The sequence below is a fragment of the Stigmatopora argus genome, chromosome 23 (genome assembly GCF_051989625.1).
Source record: "Stigmatopora argus isolate UIUO_Sarg chromosome 23, RoL_Sarg_1.0, whole genome shotgun sequence".
Taxonomy (NCBI): Eukaryota; Metazoa; Chordata; class Actinopteri; order Syngnathiformes; family Syngnathidae; genus Stigmatopora; species Stigmatopora argus.
In genome coordinates, this window is record NC_135409.1 from 1,570,961 (window position 1) to 1,585,895 (window position 14,935).

Genomic DNA, 14,935 nt, shown 5'->3' on the forward strand with positions numbered 1-14,935 from the left:
AAAGCGATTTCCAGTGAAAAACGAAATGACAGCTGTGCAATTTGAAATTGCGTTGCTTTCGTTGGGGTGTGCCATAAGAACCAATAGAATCATTGCTATTGCACAAGCTTAATTTCCCTTACCCACACACACAAGTAAAGCTGCAAATGCCCATTCGTGCCATCTAATTAAAATGCTTAAAAACTGCTGGGATCCATATATGTATTGACTTTCTTTTTAATATCGAAAGGAATGTTACATTGCTATGGACACCGGAATCATTTCATGAAAGAGAAAAGCTAAAAAGCTCATTGGTCAAATTGAGAGAGAAAAAAATAATGGTAGTTCCACCCACGCAGCTCAGCAGCTGGGTGGTTAGTGGGCCGGCCTCAAAGTGGGAGTCCTGGGTTCAAATCCGGGTCGGTCTATCTGTGTGGAGTTTGCATGTTCTCCCCGGGCCCACGTGGGTTTTCTCCAGGAAATCCAGTGTCTCCAACATTCCAAAGACATGCATGGTAGGCTGATCGGACACTCTAAATTGCCCCTAGGTATGAGTGTGAGCGTGAATGGTTGTTTGTCTCCTTGTGCCCTGCGATTGGTTGGCCACCAATTCAGTATGCCCCCCACCTCTGGCCCGAAGTCAGCTGGGATGGGCTCCAGCAACCCCCAAAACTCTAATGCGGATAAAGCAGTTCAGAAGATGAAAATGAAATGAAATGATGTTTCACCCTGTAAGGCACAAGAGCCTACAATGCACCTTTTTAGCATTATTTGCCACATGGGGTGCCAGGACCAGTCATACTCAATGTTCCCTCTAATTTTTCGTTGGTCTGAGCAGAAAGTCAACCTCCCTGAGCGCACTGAGTACCAGTGTGAGCGACACCATCGGTACTCGGATGATTCGCCTAAAGACGTTTCGCCGACGGACGTTTGACAGACGGGCAGGTCGCCGAATGGACGTTCCACCGAACGTTCATTCGGCCGAACGGAGGTTTCGCCGAAACGGGATTCGCGCGCTCGCCCCGCCCCCGGATCGTGTGTGTACAAGTTTTTCAACCTCGGCCCGCGGGCCATACACGGCCCGTTAGGATTTTTAATCCGGCCCGCCGCCGGTGTTGTCCAAATTATAGTAAAAATCAATGTTAGTCTACCATCAATGGCAGCCCGGGAATAAGCACTCTTGGGCGGGCAGATGTAGCAGAACCGAGCCGTAAAATGACAGCAATCGGGTCAAATCCATCCTAAAACAGCATTTAATGATTAAATACAAATACTTGAGCTCTTTGGACATTAGAACCGAGCCCAGGGAAGTGAATTCCTTGGTAAAATGTCGTGATATCGCGATGGAGGCAAAAAAACGTCTATATACGTCCATTCGCCAAACGGCTCAAAATGCTCTCAAATTCGGTCAAATCCAGCCGAAAACAGCGTTTAATGATTAAATACAAATACTGGAGCTCTTTGGACATTAGAACCGAGCCCAGGGAAGTGAATTCCTCGGTAAAATGTCGTGATGATATCGCGATGGAGGCAAAAAAATGTCCATATACGTCCATTCGCCAAACGGCTCAAAATGCTCTCAAATTCGGTCAAATCCAGCTGAAAACAGCGTTTAATGATTAAATACAAATACTAGTATTTGTATTTAATCATTAAACGCTGTTTGAACGAACGTTCATTCGGAGACCTGTCCGTCTGTCAAACGTCCGTTGGCGAAACGTCTTTAGGCGAATCATCCGGTCACGGCATCATCATTGCTCGCTATGGGCACACCAGTATCACACCTGCCACAAGCAGGTGCATGTCAATGTTCCCTCTAATTTTTCATGTAAAACATGCTGTAAAACACGAAAAACATAAGTGGACAGAGCTATTAAACGGCTCCATCATGAAGAAAGGGGTAATAAAAAAAAAAAAAAAAAAAAAATTTTTTTTTTTTTTTTACTGCGCGCCATAGGATTTCTGCTGCGCAGAGAAGACGAGAGTAGTGCGCAATTGCGCACGCGCGCAGCTTAGAGGGAACAGTGGTCATACTGCATTCAAAATAAGTAGTAAAATGTCAATGGCGAGCATTAGGCTTGACGTGGCACACAGCAATCTGGAGGCTACTCCTGCTGCAAAGATTGTTGCCATTGAGCTAGCCTGCTTACTAGATGCTACACGTCCATGGATCTCCCGAGTTCGGATGCCCACCGGAATAAACTAATTAACATTCATAAAGTTACTCCCATGCCCTTGAGCAACCCTAAGAAATATCCAGTAGAAAAAAGTAAGAAACCCACAGCCTTGTAGAAGACAGAATACAAGAAGTAACATGTCCTTCAAATACAAATGGGGTGCAGAATGTAGGCACGATCTAAATTAGACACCGTAAAAGTAGATTTTTTAACTTCACATTGTCATAACTATCAGCCAAACAAATCTTTCAGATCGTTGCTCACGGACGTGCTGTGCTTCATTCCGCTCTGGTTGGCGGTGGCGGGGGAGCGTTGCGAGTAGTTCTGCGGAGTGAAAAAAGGGTTCGCCTGCATTCCGAATCCCGACACCGGAACCCCATGCATGGCAGGCTGAGTGTTTGGGCCCGTGGCAAACTGGCCGAGCCAAGGGTTGCTGCTCGCGGGTGCCATTTGGTTAAGGGACATTTTGGGCTTGTTGGACGTGAAAAGGTTGTCGAACGCTGACATGTTCATCTGGCTGTTATTCTGCACCAGTGCGCCAAAATTGGGGGTGCTGGCGGTAGTGGCCATGCCGCCAAAGACGCTGGAACCTGGCGGCCGCATGTTTGTCCCCATGCCCACTGCTGGAGGAAAATTGAAGCCATTGGATATTGGTGGGCCCGTGCACGGTGAGGGGAAAACGGACTGCGCCATGGGCAGTCGCGGCGTGTTGGTCATCGATATTGTGTTCAGGGATGCCATGTTGTTGAGCAGGCTGTTTGTCAGATCTTTCGTCTGCAAGAAAAACGTACCATTTTAGTCCCCACCCCCGCGAATAAAATCAAAGTCCCCCCAAAAAAGAATACTTTGGAGTTGGCGGAAGTGGCCGCTTTGATGCTCTGTGGCGCTAGTGGCTGCTGACTTCTCAGTTTGGCTGCCTGCTCCTGCTCTTTAGCCAGTCTCTGTTTCTCCTCCAGAGTCAAAGACATCTGAAGGCGGAGTAGAAAAATTGTTAAGAGCAAGCTTTTAACAAGGCTGAAAACTCGTAGCCTCATTACTCTGTTAGGCTGCGGAGCTACGGCCGAAGATCCGTTCTCCTTTCCGTTCGCCCCCATGCTGCCCAAGATGTCATCAATCTGAGAAGAAATGACAAAATACACCTAAGCGACCTACAAAAACCATAAATTCTTGCTCAGGACTTGAAGTAATTTACCTGCTGTGATGTTGATGGGATTTTGGACTCCTCTGATGGCTTGCTTGTACCGGATATGTTCAAACTCCTGATGGGAGACAACGGAAAGCAATTCAAGAGAAAGTATGCTTTTGTGTCTTTAAAACTGAACTCACTTCTGCTGCTCCTGCATGATGTGCAGCTGCTCCAGCTTGGTCTTGTGCTCGGCCTCCATGCGACTTAACATCTCTCGGATGACCGCCATGAATGAGTTGAACTGTAACACACAAAACATGACACAAAAACATCACAAAGTACCAATTTTACACTAGTAAAGACTACCTGGTTGAGATTGAGGTTGCTGTCGATGCTGAGCGACACCAAGTGTGGCAGGCTCTTAGTGGCCAGGTTCTCCTTGGGGATGCCCAGCTTTTTGTGACTGAAGGTGCACTTGTAGATTCCTAAAGAGGTGACGAGTAAGGCTGTGCTCCAAATAAAGAAAAGAAAAAGTGAGTAAAATGAGAAGCTGACCGAGGATTCCCATGAGCACAGCCGGTTCCTTGGAGGGGATCTGCTGCAGGAAGGGCAGGATCTCATCAATGACAAACCATTTGTCCATGTACTCTAGGATCTTTCCCAGGCACACTAGCGAGTTCACACGCACCTACGTGACCGCAGGAAGGGAAAAGTCACGAATGACTCAATGTCAGATTTATCAGACCAATTGGAAAATAACTGACGGCGAGTGAGGACGTCTGCAGGCAGGCAGATTTGATGCGAGGGATGAGGGCATTTTTGATGGACGGATAGTCGATCAGGTTAGCGAACGTCGGGATGATGTTGAGGCACAGCTCCTAGACGACAAAAAAAGATAATTTCATTTCAAGCCTCAAATGCACTACACCTTCCCCTGACAAACAATACGTCAACCTGGATTTGCACGGATGGAGCTTCCAGAGCTCGGTAAACCATCGGCAGAACACTGTTCTTGATGTCCTCTGGTGGCGTTTTGGTCAAGAGCAGGTCCATTTTTTGTAAGAAGATTAGTAGAATCTGTACGGGGACACGGTCGAGAGTTATGAAACAACTTCCCTCTCAAGAAGGTAAAGCACTGTTGTACCACCTACCATGTTGCTAGCCTTAGGAAGCATGAGAGGGAATAGAAAGATAGTCTGATAACCTAAGCATGTGCTTCTGTTTCAGACTTTTTCTGGAGGCTCTAAGTTGGGTCCTACCTGGATGGGCTCTTGCTGCTTGAAAACAGGCGTGAGATCGGGCAGGATGAGGCGGATGTACTCGTCCTTGGTGCACTCTTCGGCGATGAGCAGCACATTAGGCAGTACGAAGGGGACCATGTCGGGGTTGATGAACTCCGAGGAAAGAACAGGAAGGATGCGGTAGACCACCACACGCTTATCGGGAAAAAAATGGACAGGAATAATCAAATGAGGTGACCACAGCGCTTCGCTCAGCCCTAATGAAAGTTACCAAGTTTACCTTGGGGAGTTTGGGTAGGACTTTAGGTAGGCCTTTGTAGAATTGAGACTTTTGCAGATTGTCTCTCTGGAAGAGCGAGTCAAAATACTGCAATGTCACCGCGCCCACGTCATCAAAAAACGGAATCTAGTCCACGTGAGGGGAAACAAATGGATGAGAGACAAACACTGCGAGGATGGTGCGATGTCAGGAGATGACGCCGACCTTGGTCATCTGGTCGGCATCTGGTCGCACGTTGGGCGAGACGCTGAGCAGCATTTTCACATGGTCACGCACCTCCTCCGGGAGTTTGTTCAGCAATGCCGGGCTTATGTTAGTGAGCTACATCAAATCAAGCAACCCATGCATTAACGGTCAAGTCCCGTGCGGCCTCCTTGTCCTGCCGGGTACCTGGTCGAGTTGCCGGCTGAAGCTTTTGAAGATGTCGTGCTTGTTGACGGCGAAAACGGGTTTGCCCTCGTTGAAGACGGCATGTGCCACCACGCCCAGAGAGTACATGTCGGACGCCGTGTCGCAACTGACCGACAGGATGTACTCTGGCGCCAGGTACTCAGGGTTGGGCAGGGACAGCGGCGGCAGGTTGGGCTCCCATTCCTTACACGAAAACTTAGGCTGCAAGCGAGGAAGCGCCGAGTCAAAACAATGAGCGGAGGCGCTACCGAAACCGCCAGACGTCTGCTTTGACTCACTTCACTGTTAGATGGATTGCTGGATGAAATACTAAAGTCAAAACCCATAATCTTCCATGAGCCACTCTTATTCAGAATAATGTTCTCTGGGCACAAGTTGCCATGGACCATTTTCACTCCGTTATGCAGGAAAGACAAACCCTCAGAGATCTAAAACGAGATGGAAGTATCTGATATGACTCTGGCAGGCTTTGAGATTCTATGCTCTCACCTGCAGCAGACCATACTTGGTCTCCACGTTGTAGAGCTTGTACTCCTTGATATCGTTAGGCACAGGGCTGGGAAGGTTGTCCCAGTGGCCCAGCACGTTGGACAGACTGGCGAACACCGGCTCCGTGCAGAATGCCAGACAGTCCCTGAAACAACAAGAACCAAACCTTAACACGCTTTCTGATTGTAGAACTGGTTCAAAAGTAATTGGTTGGTGTTGGCTTCTTTTGTGTGGACATCAGTGGCAATGCCAAGGTCTGTTGGGGATCCAATCAACCCACCTGTGTGCGCCGTGATTTTTTAAAATTTTGAACACATAAATAAACAAGGAATAAGTAAACAATGTTTGAGCCCACATAAAAAGAAAAAAAAAGCTGATAGACTATATAAGTACTTTAATAGAAAAACATTCAATTCTATAAATAAAATGACACGCAAGTTAAATTTTTCATTCACTGACATCGTAAAGTACAGGTTGCTTTGGGGTGAAGTCCCTCAAATTTGCTACTGCCGTGTCGTTTCAAATGGCCAATTCTTGCCGTTCTTGTGGATTCCATTTTGGCACCCCCTATGGAGGCCCCAAGAAAATGCCTGCCCCACCTGTCCACTTGCCCCACCTCTGCCAGAAGTGTCACGAGTGCACTACACACCGTGACTCTTCCAAAGGATGCTGAACAGTCAGAAGACGCGGGTGTCGCAGTCGGGTCAGTTGTTGCACCCCTCGCTTTAGAGAGTCCACAATTTGGTCCTTGTCAAACTTCTGGTACTTGTCAATCATCTTCTTGTCAAAGACAAAAACGCCCACTTCCTGGAGATGACCAAACACTTCCGGTGAGTTTTTCGTTCAATAGGATGTTCGTCTTAATAATACGCACCTGCTTGGTGGATTTCTTGGTACCATTGTAGATCCTCCAGCACATGCCGGGTCCGCCGCTGGCAATGTGTCGGCCTACCTCAAACTCCCGCGTGACAGGGTTGCCCATGATGGCGCTGGTGACGTCCGCCGTCACTTTCGTGACCGTAGTCTTCAGTTTGTTCAGCATGGACTCCATGTCGAAGGGGGACAGCTTTGAGAATTTATCTGTATGGTACAAGAATTGATACATTGTTTTAAAACGATGTCAATGTTTAATAAAGGAACAGTTTGCTACCAAAATGTTTCACTAGACTAATGTATTTGTCATTGGCTGGGATTATAGATGCTAAGTGTCCAATTCATTTAAACTGGGATGGGGCGAAATAAAGCATTAAGGTGTCTATTTTAAATAACAACTGAGGCCTGTGTGGAAAAGCCACACTCACACAAGTGCTGTAAGTGGAGGTGAAAGGGGAAAGCACAACACTTACAGGCTATACAAGGCCAGTTTCTCTTTTCTTTCTTAAAGCACCATCAGGGGGAATTGTCCTTTTCATCTTAAAAGTCTTAAATGTCATATTGACAACAACGTAAATTGAAATGTGTTTATCTATACCGCTAGCCTAAGTCATTTTTGACAATTCTGTAAACTTTGTATTGTAAAATAAAAACTATTTTTATTCATGGTACCCATGTTGTGGATTGGATTGGATAACTTTATTCATCCCGTATTCGGGAAATTTTGTTGTCACAGTAGCAACAGGGTGAGGATGCAGGAATAGGAAAGGCATTAGAGGATGTATATTTTCTGGTCTTACTGCGCGCATTATTTAGGTCCTAAATTGGCTTTTTTTAAAGAGATCAAGCAACGTTGATAGCACTACTAATGCGAACAAGTGCCACAGTTCGCTGCTAATTGAACAGCCCGACATGTTAAAGACCACAAGTTAACGCGGATCGCTTTAATATTCTGGTAATGATTCACCGCAGTCGTGGAGAAGCTGCGCTAACAAGCCAAGAATGCGCAGTAAGATCGCATTCGTTCGAATCAAGTGTCAAATTCGTCAGATCGCAAGAACTTACGTGGGGAAGTACAAAATGTCTTCGGGTGATTTCCTTTTAAGTCGCCCACTTCCGAGAAGAGCTGTCAGTGGCGTGCTTGACGAACAGCCCCCATGTTTTCAAGCAGCTTGCAGCTAGCATGCTAGGCTATAGTGCCTGGCAATGCTACTTCCGGGTTTGGAGCGCGTGCGTCTCCGTCACGGCTTCAGGGCGGGTCACTATTTCGCGATGCACTTCATTGTGGTCAACATTTTGCAAAAAGAACGACTCTATAAAAACAGAACTGTATTTTCTCACTGCCTGTAAATGATTATGTTTGTGACAAAAGTGGTTAGCAGCCTACGGAGTTTTGGTGCAAGTACAAGATAAGACATCAGTCTTGACGAGGTCAACCTAGGACTAGGTGCAGAACTCCAGTTGAGCATGGTGACGGCTCTTGGGAAGAAACTGCTGTTTGTTTGTCTTCGCTGTTATGGTCCTGTAGCACCTGCCAGAGCAGGGGTCCGCAATAAATAATTGGTAGAAAATCATTGCAGTATATTGCCATAAATATACTTTCAATTGGGATTTCACGATGTAAATATATTTTTGTGTTTGCTGAAAAATTATCAATTATTGGTAGCCAAACCAAAATTATTTCCAATAATTTTCCTCGGCTATTTTCCATTGCGTGTGAGAAATTTGGAAATGCATGCATGCAAAAAAACACGCTTGCATGCACATTGCTCGTATTTCTCCCTGCATTCAAGGTCAAATGCTGTGTGCACTGTGCACAGTGCACACACATGCCAGTATTGCATGTGCAAGCGTAATCCGCGTGATCACAATGCGGCTAATTATTGGTCGGGACACTTAGAGCTAGTTGATTGGCTCATGCATTTCCCACGTTGACCGCACGCTTTGAGCTGCGTACCACTAATTGCGAACGTGATTCCGTACTCAACATTGACTCAACATCATACCTGTCAACCTCTGCCGATAACTGCCCTTATAAATGATTATGATTCCCCTTACAAACCCCCCAAAAACCTTACAAACACCATACGACGCATGTTTACTCGCGGTAACCAGACAGTGTAATAGAAATAACAAAGGTAATTTGCATACAAAGTCTTTTATTCAATTTAAAAAGTTTACAATGCAATAAACTGTGCCTTCAGTGCTTCCTATTGTAAGCCAATGTGCATGATTTAGCAGACTTTATCTGCTCTAATGAGGGTCTCACTTGTGAGCAACAGTTGTCACAGTTCAATTTCATCTGTAATAAAGAAGTAAGAGTGTCTGTTCCCATTGTCCTTCTGTACTCTGTATGAATTTTCCTCACATGGCTGAAAACCCGCTCGCTATCAGCATTACTATGAGGAAGGCTGAGTAAAATTAGATACATCTTTCTCAGCAGTGGAAAGCGATCCAGCCCCAAATCAGTTTTCATTTTGAACACATGAGGCCAAAATGTCTCTGGACGAATTGGTTGTCCATCCTGACTTTTCTGAGGGAGAAGATCATCAGGTATTATTTGATAGTCTTCCCATTCATCTTTTAGTTGTTCCTGATCAAAGTCTGGTGTAAACCTGTTTGCAAGCTTAACAATACTTGTGTAATCCAACATCTCTCTCTTTCTTGGGTCCAACACCACCAAGTCACTCAGTGTTGTATTCTCAAATGGAATTTTTTGTATCATTTTAGTTACAACAGCCTCGTAGAAGGAGCGAACAGAGGAAAAAAAAGTTGCTTGCATGGCTGGTGTGATGCTTTGCCTGATTTCATCCTCCTCATTGGTGTCTTGGAAGAGGGCCCTGGTGCCCAAGCCAACAGCAAGCCTGCTATCTTAATGCTGCAGGCATCTGTTTGTATAATCAACTGCCAGCAGGCTATCAGCAGATTTGACATGTTCCTTTTGCACAAATTTCACCAAGAGTTTCTTTAAGAGTCTTTCCATTTCTGGTAGCAAATCTCCAATCATACATGCCTCTGTTTGGAACACAATATTGAATTGATTTATTTGAGGCAGGATGAAGCTGAGGAAGTGGAGTGTGAGGAGAGTAACAGGGTCTTGAAGTCGATCATGGATGCTTTTCACTTTACCTGCCCTTTCAACATCCGCATGGCTAGCGAAGTAGCTTTTGAGTGCTTCGTACTGAGACAATGTTCTTTCAACCACTTTTTGCAGATACAACCATCGTGTCGGACAATGCTTTAGGATTTTTTCTTGCTCGGAATTTGTAAAGTCCTGAAACTCTTTAAAATCCTCAATTCGTTTGGAACTATTTAAAATATATATATATATATATATATATATATATATATATATATATATATATATATATATATATATATATATATCCACCAGCAAGTCATCTATGTTTACTGGCAATGTCTTCAGTCCATCTTTGACACACAGATTGCCAAGATGACAAATGCATCCAACACTAAAAACAGCCCCATTTTTTCTTTTATCCTAGACAAGACAGAGTTTTTCTTTCCAACCATGGTGTTTGCAATTGTCGCTTGCAAATCCCATAACGTTACTCCATGGAATGTCATTTTCTTGTAAAATGTTGTCAATAACGGCAAAGATTGATGCTGCTGTGCCTGATGCCAACTCTGGTAAATCGAGGAGTCTGGTATTTGTGTTCTCCCCATCAAAGAAGTGAGCTAACACAACAAGTCGCTTTTTGGTAGTACGATCATTGCTTTCATCAATCATGAGGGTAAATGGGTGAGTTCTGCAGTACTGAATGACGTCTTGGGTGTAGCCACGTGCAAGGCTCTCCTTAACAATCATCGTAGCCTTGGTCCTCCGACATGCAAACTCCTGCAAAAATATAATATTAAAATATAAAATTTTAATCACATAAATATATATTCAACAATGTACACAATTCTTTCTGGAAAAATATATATCTATATGTATATAAGTGTAGCAACACAGTTGGTAAATTATAAATATTTTTCGCAATTAAATTTGGCAGCAGTGTCAGGAACTCAAAGTGCTTTGTTCTCATAACAGGTATAATGCATGAATTATCAAAATTAAATAACAAATGGGTCTTTTCCCAAGGCCGTTATGGTTGACACGGTGCCATAAATGCTGATTCATTGTAGATATGAATGATAATAATAATGATAATAATAATAATAATAATAATAATAATAATAATAATAATAATAATAATAATAATAATAATAATAAATTACCTTAGCTGTCTGTGAATCCGGAAACATAACTTTCACCAAATCCGAGAAGTGGTCCACAGCTGTGAAAGCAATGTTGTGCTCAGCAAGAAAATGGCAGAAGAGAATTTCCGCATTTGTCGTCTTGTGGGATGCTGCAGGATTTGCGGTAAAGACGAAGTGCTTGGTTAATGGGACATGTGAATTGGTTTTTTTCACATTCTCCACGTGTCCGGCAGTTTTAAAGTGGCTCTTCAGATCGTAAAATCCACTCGCAGCAACTTTCACGTCTTTATTGCAAGGGACACAGAATGAGAATTGAGTGCCTCTTAACGATGCTTTAATCCAGCCAGCATATTCACCTTGAAGTAACTCCCATTCTTTCTGGTGTCGACCCGATCCTAGAGTTCTTCGTTTCTTACTAGGTGGCTCCTCCATGCTTGCTTCCACGATATTTACTCTATGTATATCTACGCATGCGCATGTCATCCTTTATCGATATTGCCGTACGCACCGCTAAAAATATACATACGATTGAGGATAATTTTTGCTGGTATACCGTGACAATAGTAACGATCGATGACAGTAGCGTCGTTGGCTACCAGCCTACGAGACTATCTGGATTTTAGCCAAAACGGTCTTGTTGAGATCGGTTTTCATAAATATTGGCGATTTTTTTATTATTATTATTTTTCCCCGTACAAAAGTCGGTGTATGGCGTACATGATTTGAAATGGTAAAAAACGTATAAAATACGTATAAAACGTACAAGTTGACAGGTATGCAACATGTCCAAGGAAAACAAAGCGCTGGTGAGAGTCCATTTTGGGATTGCAATTTCGACTTCCGTATCGTATCATCCAATGCTCCTTCGGAAGGTTCCCTATATTTTTCTACTTTTTCATGTAAATCTACAACCGCGAACCCCAAAAACGCAATTTTCTTCTTGATTTTGGATGGGAACTTCGGGATTGTAGTCCCAGGGGTCATCAAAATTTAAGTTTTGGGGTTTAAATCTATTTTTCCCATTAAAAAACAATGCGTTTTCTCATGCTAACCGCCAACATAATTTTCGATTGATTTTTAATTGATTTCTGTAGCGAAAATGTAAATATATTTCTTTTCTGTGGCAAAGATTAAAACATATTTATTTAGTGAGACAAATATATTTCTGACACAAACATTTTAATTTTCCAGGCCCTGTGCAAGAGGGCAGCAGGTTGAAGAGGTGGAAGGCGGGAAGTGTATATTGTCTTTGCCTCTCCTAGGCAGGAGGGCAGGCTGAAAAAGCTGACGCACGCACGCCTTTGCAACGAGTCTAAAGCTCACAGTTTGCAGCTAAGAGCGTGCTTCCGTTAAACATTTCAGGAATAAGAGCAAAACATGGTCTGCAGGAAATGCAGGGTTCTGCGGGTACTTTCACATTTTTCGGATTTTACACAAGAATTTCTTTCAATGTGATAGACAATCTGTTTGGTAAAAAATTGGTTAGTTTGGCTTCAAAATTGGGAATAAAGCAAGATAGCCATTTTTGACCAATTTGTTGATTTCGAAGGGCTCTTAGATAAAGAAAACTAGCTTTTGGAGGATAAAAGCTTATTAATAATTATTAATGTTCAAAATACTTTTACATGAGGGATTAGTTGGTTAGAGAAAAAGGGATGAGAAAATTGACAATATTAGCATCGAACAATTGATGTCAACCAAATGAGGTTGCTTTCTATTCCTTTAAAGGCACACAAATTAAGAGAACTTTAGCTTAAAATTTACAGACTTGGCATTGCAATTATGGGGTTTAATGCAGCTAATGTTAGAGTACAGATATAACGATTGGCAAAGACAATCTTAGATAAGTGGAAAATTAACAATTCTCCAAGCTCCAAAATCTAGCTAAGAAACATTATGTTTGTCGCTTTAGGTTTGACAAAATGCATTGGTGCATGAGTTCTGGAATATTTGGGGAATGTGAATCCCATTTCTAAAACAAATTCGAGGAAATTTGGAAATTGGCTCTATTTTGCACTGGAAGCCCGAAATCTGGTGGGCCTTTTATGGCATGAAACAAGTGCTGGAATTATGGTCAAAAATAGCACTTCCAAATTATGAAATACCAACCTCTGAGTAATGCAAAATTCTTTATGTAGACGGGTTATCTAAGAATCAATGGAATGGGTAAAACTCGAATGGAATATATACGTATTGACTGCTACAAAAAAATAGAGGCAAAACTATTGCCACCTCAATTCTATGTACAAACAGCTAAACTGATAGCATTAACGGAGGTGTATAACTTAATGCAAAACATGAAGGTTATTTTTTTTTACAAACGTGTGTGGGGGTGCGTGTGTTTCAATGTGTCACAGTTTTTCCATTATTGCATTATTGGCAAACAAAGAGTTAATTGGAATGGATTGAATAACTTTATTCATCCCGTATTCGGGAAGTTTTGTTGTCACAGTAGCAAGAGGGTGAGGATGCAAAAATAGGAAAGGCATTTTAGACATAAATAGATAGGTAATAAGTAAGTTAATAAATAAAGAGTTAATCACCGCCACTCGCATGGCAGTCGCTCATGCTGACTGACTAGGGCGACGAGCGGCTGCAATTGAACTTCCAAAACAAATTTCTATTTGTAGATGTGTGGCGCGCATATCTAATATATTAATTACCTATTTCCGTCGGGAATGATTTAGCTGATAGGTCAGCAAAAGGGGGTGAGCTGCCAAGAAGCCCCACTGGGGATGGCGGTCTCCACCTGTGATGACAATTTGCTGGCCACTTATGTATGGGTAAACGCAGTGGCGGGGCGTCAGGGCCTTCAAGTCCTTCTCTGCTGACCCAAGAAATATCTGAATCATATATTATATTTTGTCCATCAATACTTATTAAATAATTCCAAATTGTCTGTTAGCTTCCTTTCATTGCTTTTCACCCTGGTTGCACTGCTTCCAGATGTGTGTTTTCATATTGAAGCATTTAACCAATCACATTTCATTTCAGCCATTATTGTTGCCAGGGACAGAAATCTGCCTCAAGGCCTTCAAAATCAGTTCTGCAGGCTCTGCTGCATTAAACAAGCGTCGATAAGACTGTTGCTTTAACCAATCAGATTTCGAGTTGGCAACACCACAATGCCTAGTCGCAAGCGTAGTGATACGTCATTGCCTTCTCGCAGGCGTAGGGATACGTCATCGCTTTCACCATCTATGATTGGCTAGTGATAGAGTGGATTAGCCAGAGCTACCAAACTGTATCTGGAGCGAGCTACACAAGCAAATATATTGTTGTGTTGATTTAAAGCCATTTTCAAGATGGACTTTTTAAGAAAAAAAAGCTGGACATCATTAAGAAAGGTCGGACAACTCCAAAGCAAGCAAATCTGTCACAACCGGGAACGAACATTTTCAACACTAAATCGAATAAAAACGTATGCCAGAAATACGACAGGACAGGCCTGACTTTCAGCATTAGCTTTGATGGCGATAGAAAAGAAGGAAGAAAGAAAGGAGGATGGATATTGTGTACAGTTAAAAAGTTAAATAATATTTCAATTGTTTGAGGTTATTATTAATTATTTTTTATGTGTGGCAGCTGTAGCTGCAGGGAGAGGTTTTATAGCCATAAAATAGTTTTTGAGGGTTGGATTGATTCGCTGAAGGTGTCGCTAGAAAATGCACGGGCTGCCGCTGGGTAAACGACCCAAATGGAAAGACTAGTGGTTAGCGCATCGACCTCTGGGTTATAAGATCTACTAATGAAAGCCCGGTATCACGACCTTCCAGAGTGTAGAGTATTCATGGTGTCCTTGAGAATTTGTGGGTTTTCGCCGGCTACTCCAGTTTTCTCCCACAAACAAAAATTATTGATGCCTGACTGGTTGAACTCTCTAAATACCCGGTCGTTTCGTCGAAAGACCTTTGGTCGACGGACGTTTGGTCGACGGACAGTTCGTCGAACGGACGTTTCGTCGAACGGACGTTTGGTCGACGGATTCGCCGCCGGACATTTCGTCGAACGGACGTTTCGTCGCCGGGTTCGCTCGCTCTCAAAATTATAATCATGAGAGTGAGAGGAAGAGAGACAGAGAGTTTACTGTTGAAAGCGATCAACCAGGTAATCTCTTGCTCTCAAAATTATAATC

At 43.2% G+C, this 14,935-nt stretch overlaps 1 protein-coding gene across 2 annotated transcripts; it reads right to left on the reverse strand.

The window, feature by feature from the left end:
* Nucleotides 1-200: 200 nt before the first annotated feature.
* Nucleotides 201-7,808, reverse strand: scyl2 (SCY1 like pseudokinase 2). 2 transcript variants are annotated; one of them, XM_077594058.1, is made up of 18 exons: nucleotides 7,642-7,808; nucleotides 6,578-6,783; nucleotides 6,353-6,510; nucleotides 5,704-5,848; nucleotides 5,493-5,642; nucleotides 5,194-5,415; nucleotides 5,008-5,124; nucleotides 4,804-4,929; nucleotides 4,542-4,718; nucleotides 4,237-4,359; nucleotides 4,047-4,160; nucleotides 3,838-3,970; nucleotides 3,649-3,767; nucleotides 3,483-3,583; nucleotides 3,349-3,415; nucleotides 3,194-3,271; nucleotides 3,002-3,124; nucleotides 201-2,930 (listed from the first exon to the last, which is right to left on the reverse strand). In XM_077594058.1, exons 2-18 carry the CDS (start codon nucleotides 6,752-6,754, stop codon nucleotides 2,388-2,390), a joined length of 2,673 nt encoding a protein of 890 aa, XP_077450184.1. In that variant the 5' UTR covers nucleotides 6,755-6,783; nucleotides 7,642-7,808; the 3' UTR covers nucleotides 201-2,387. The 2 variants fall into 2 exon arrangements, with proteins under 2 accessions (XP_077450184.1, XP_077450185.1); XM_077594059.1 differs by lacking the exons at nucleotides 6,578-6,783; nucleotides 7,642-7,808 and having other exon boundaries at nucleotides 6,320-6,467.
* Nucleotides 7,809-14,935: the final 7,127 nt, after the last annotated feature.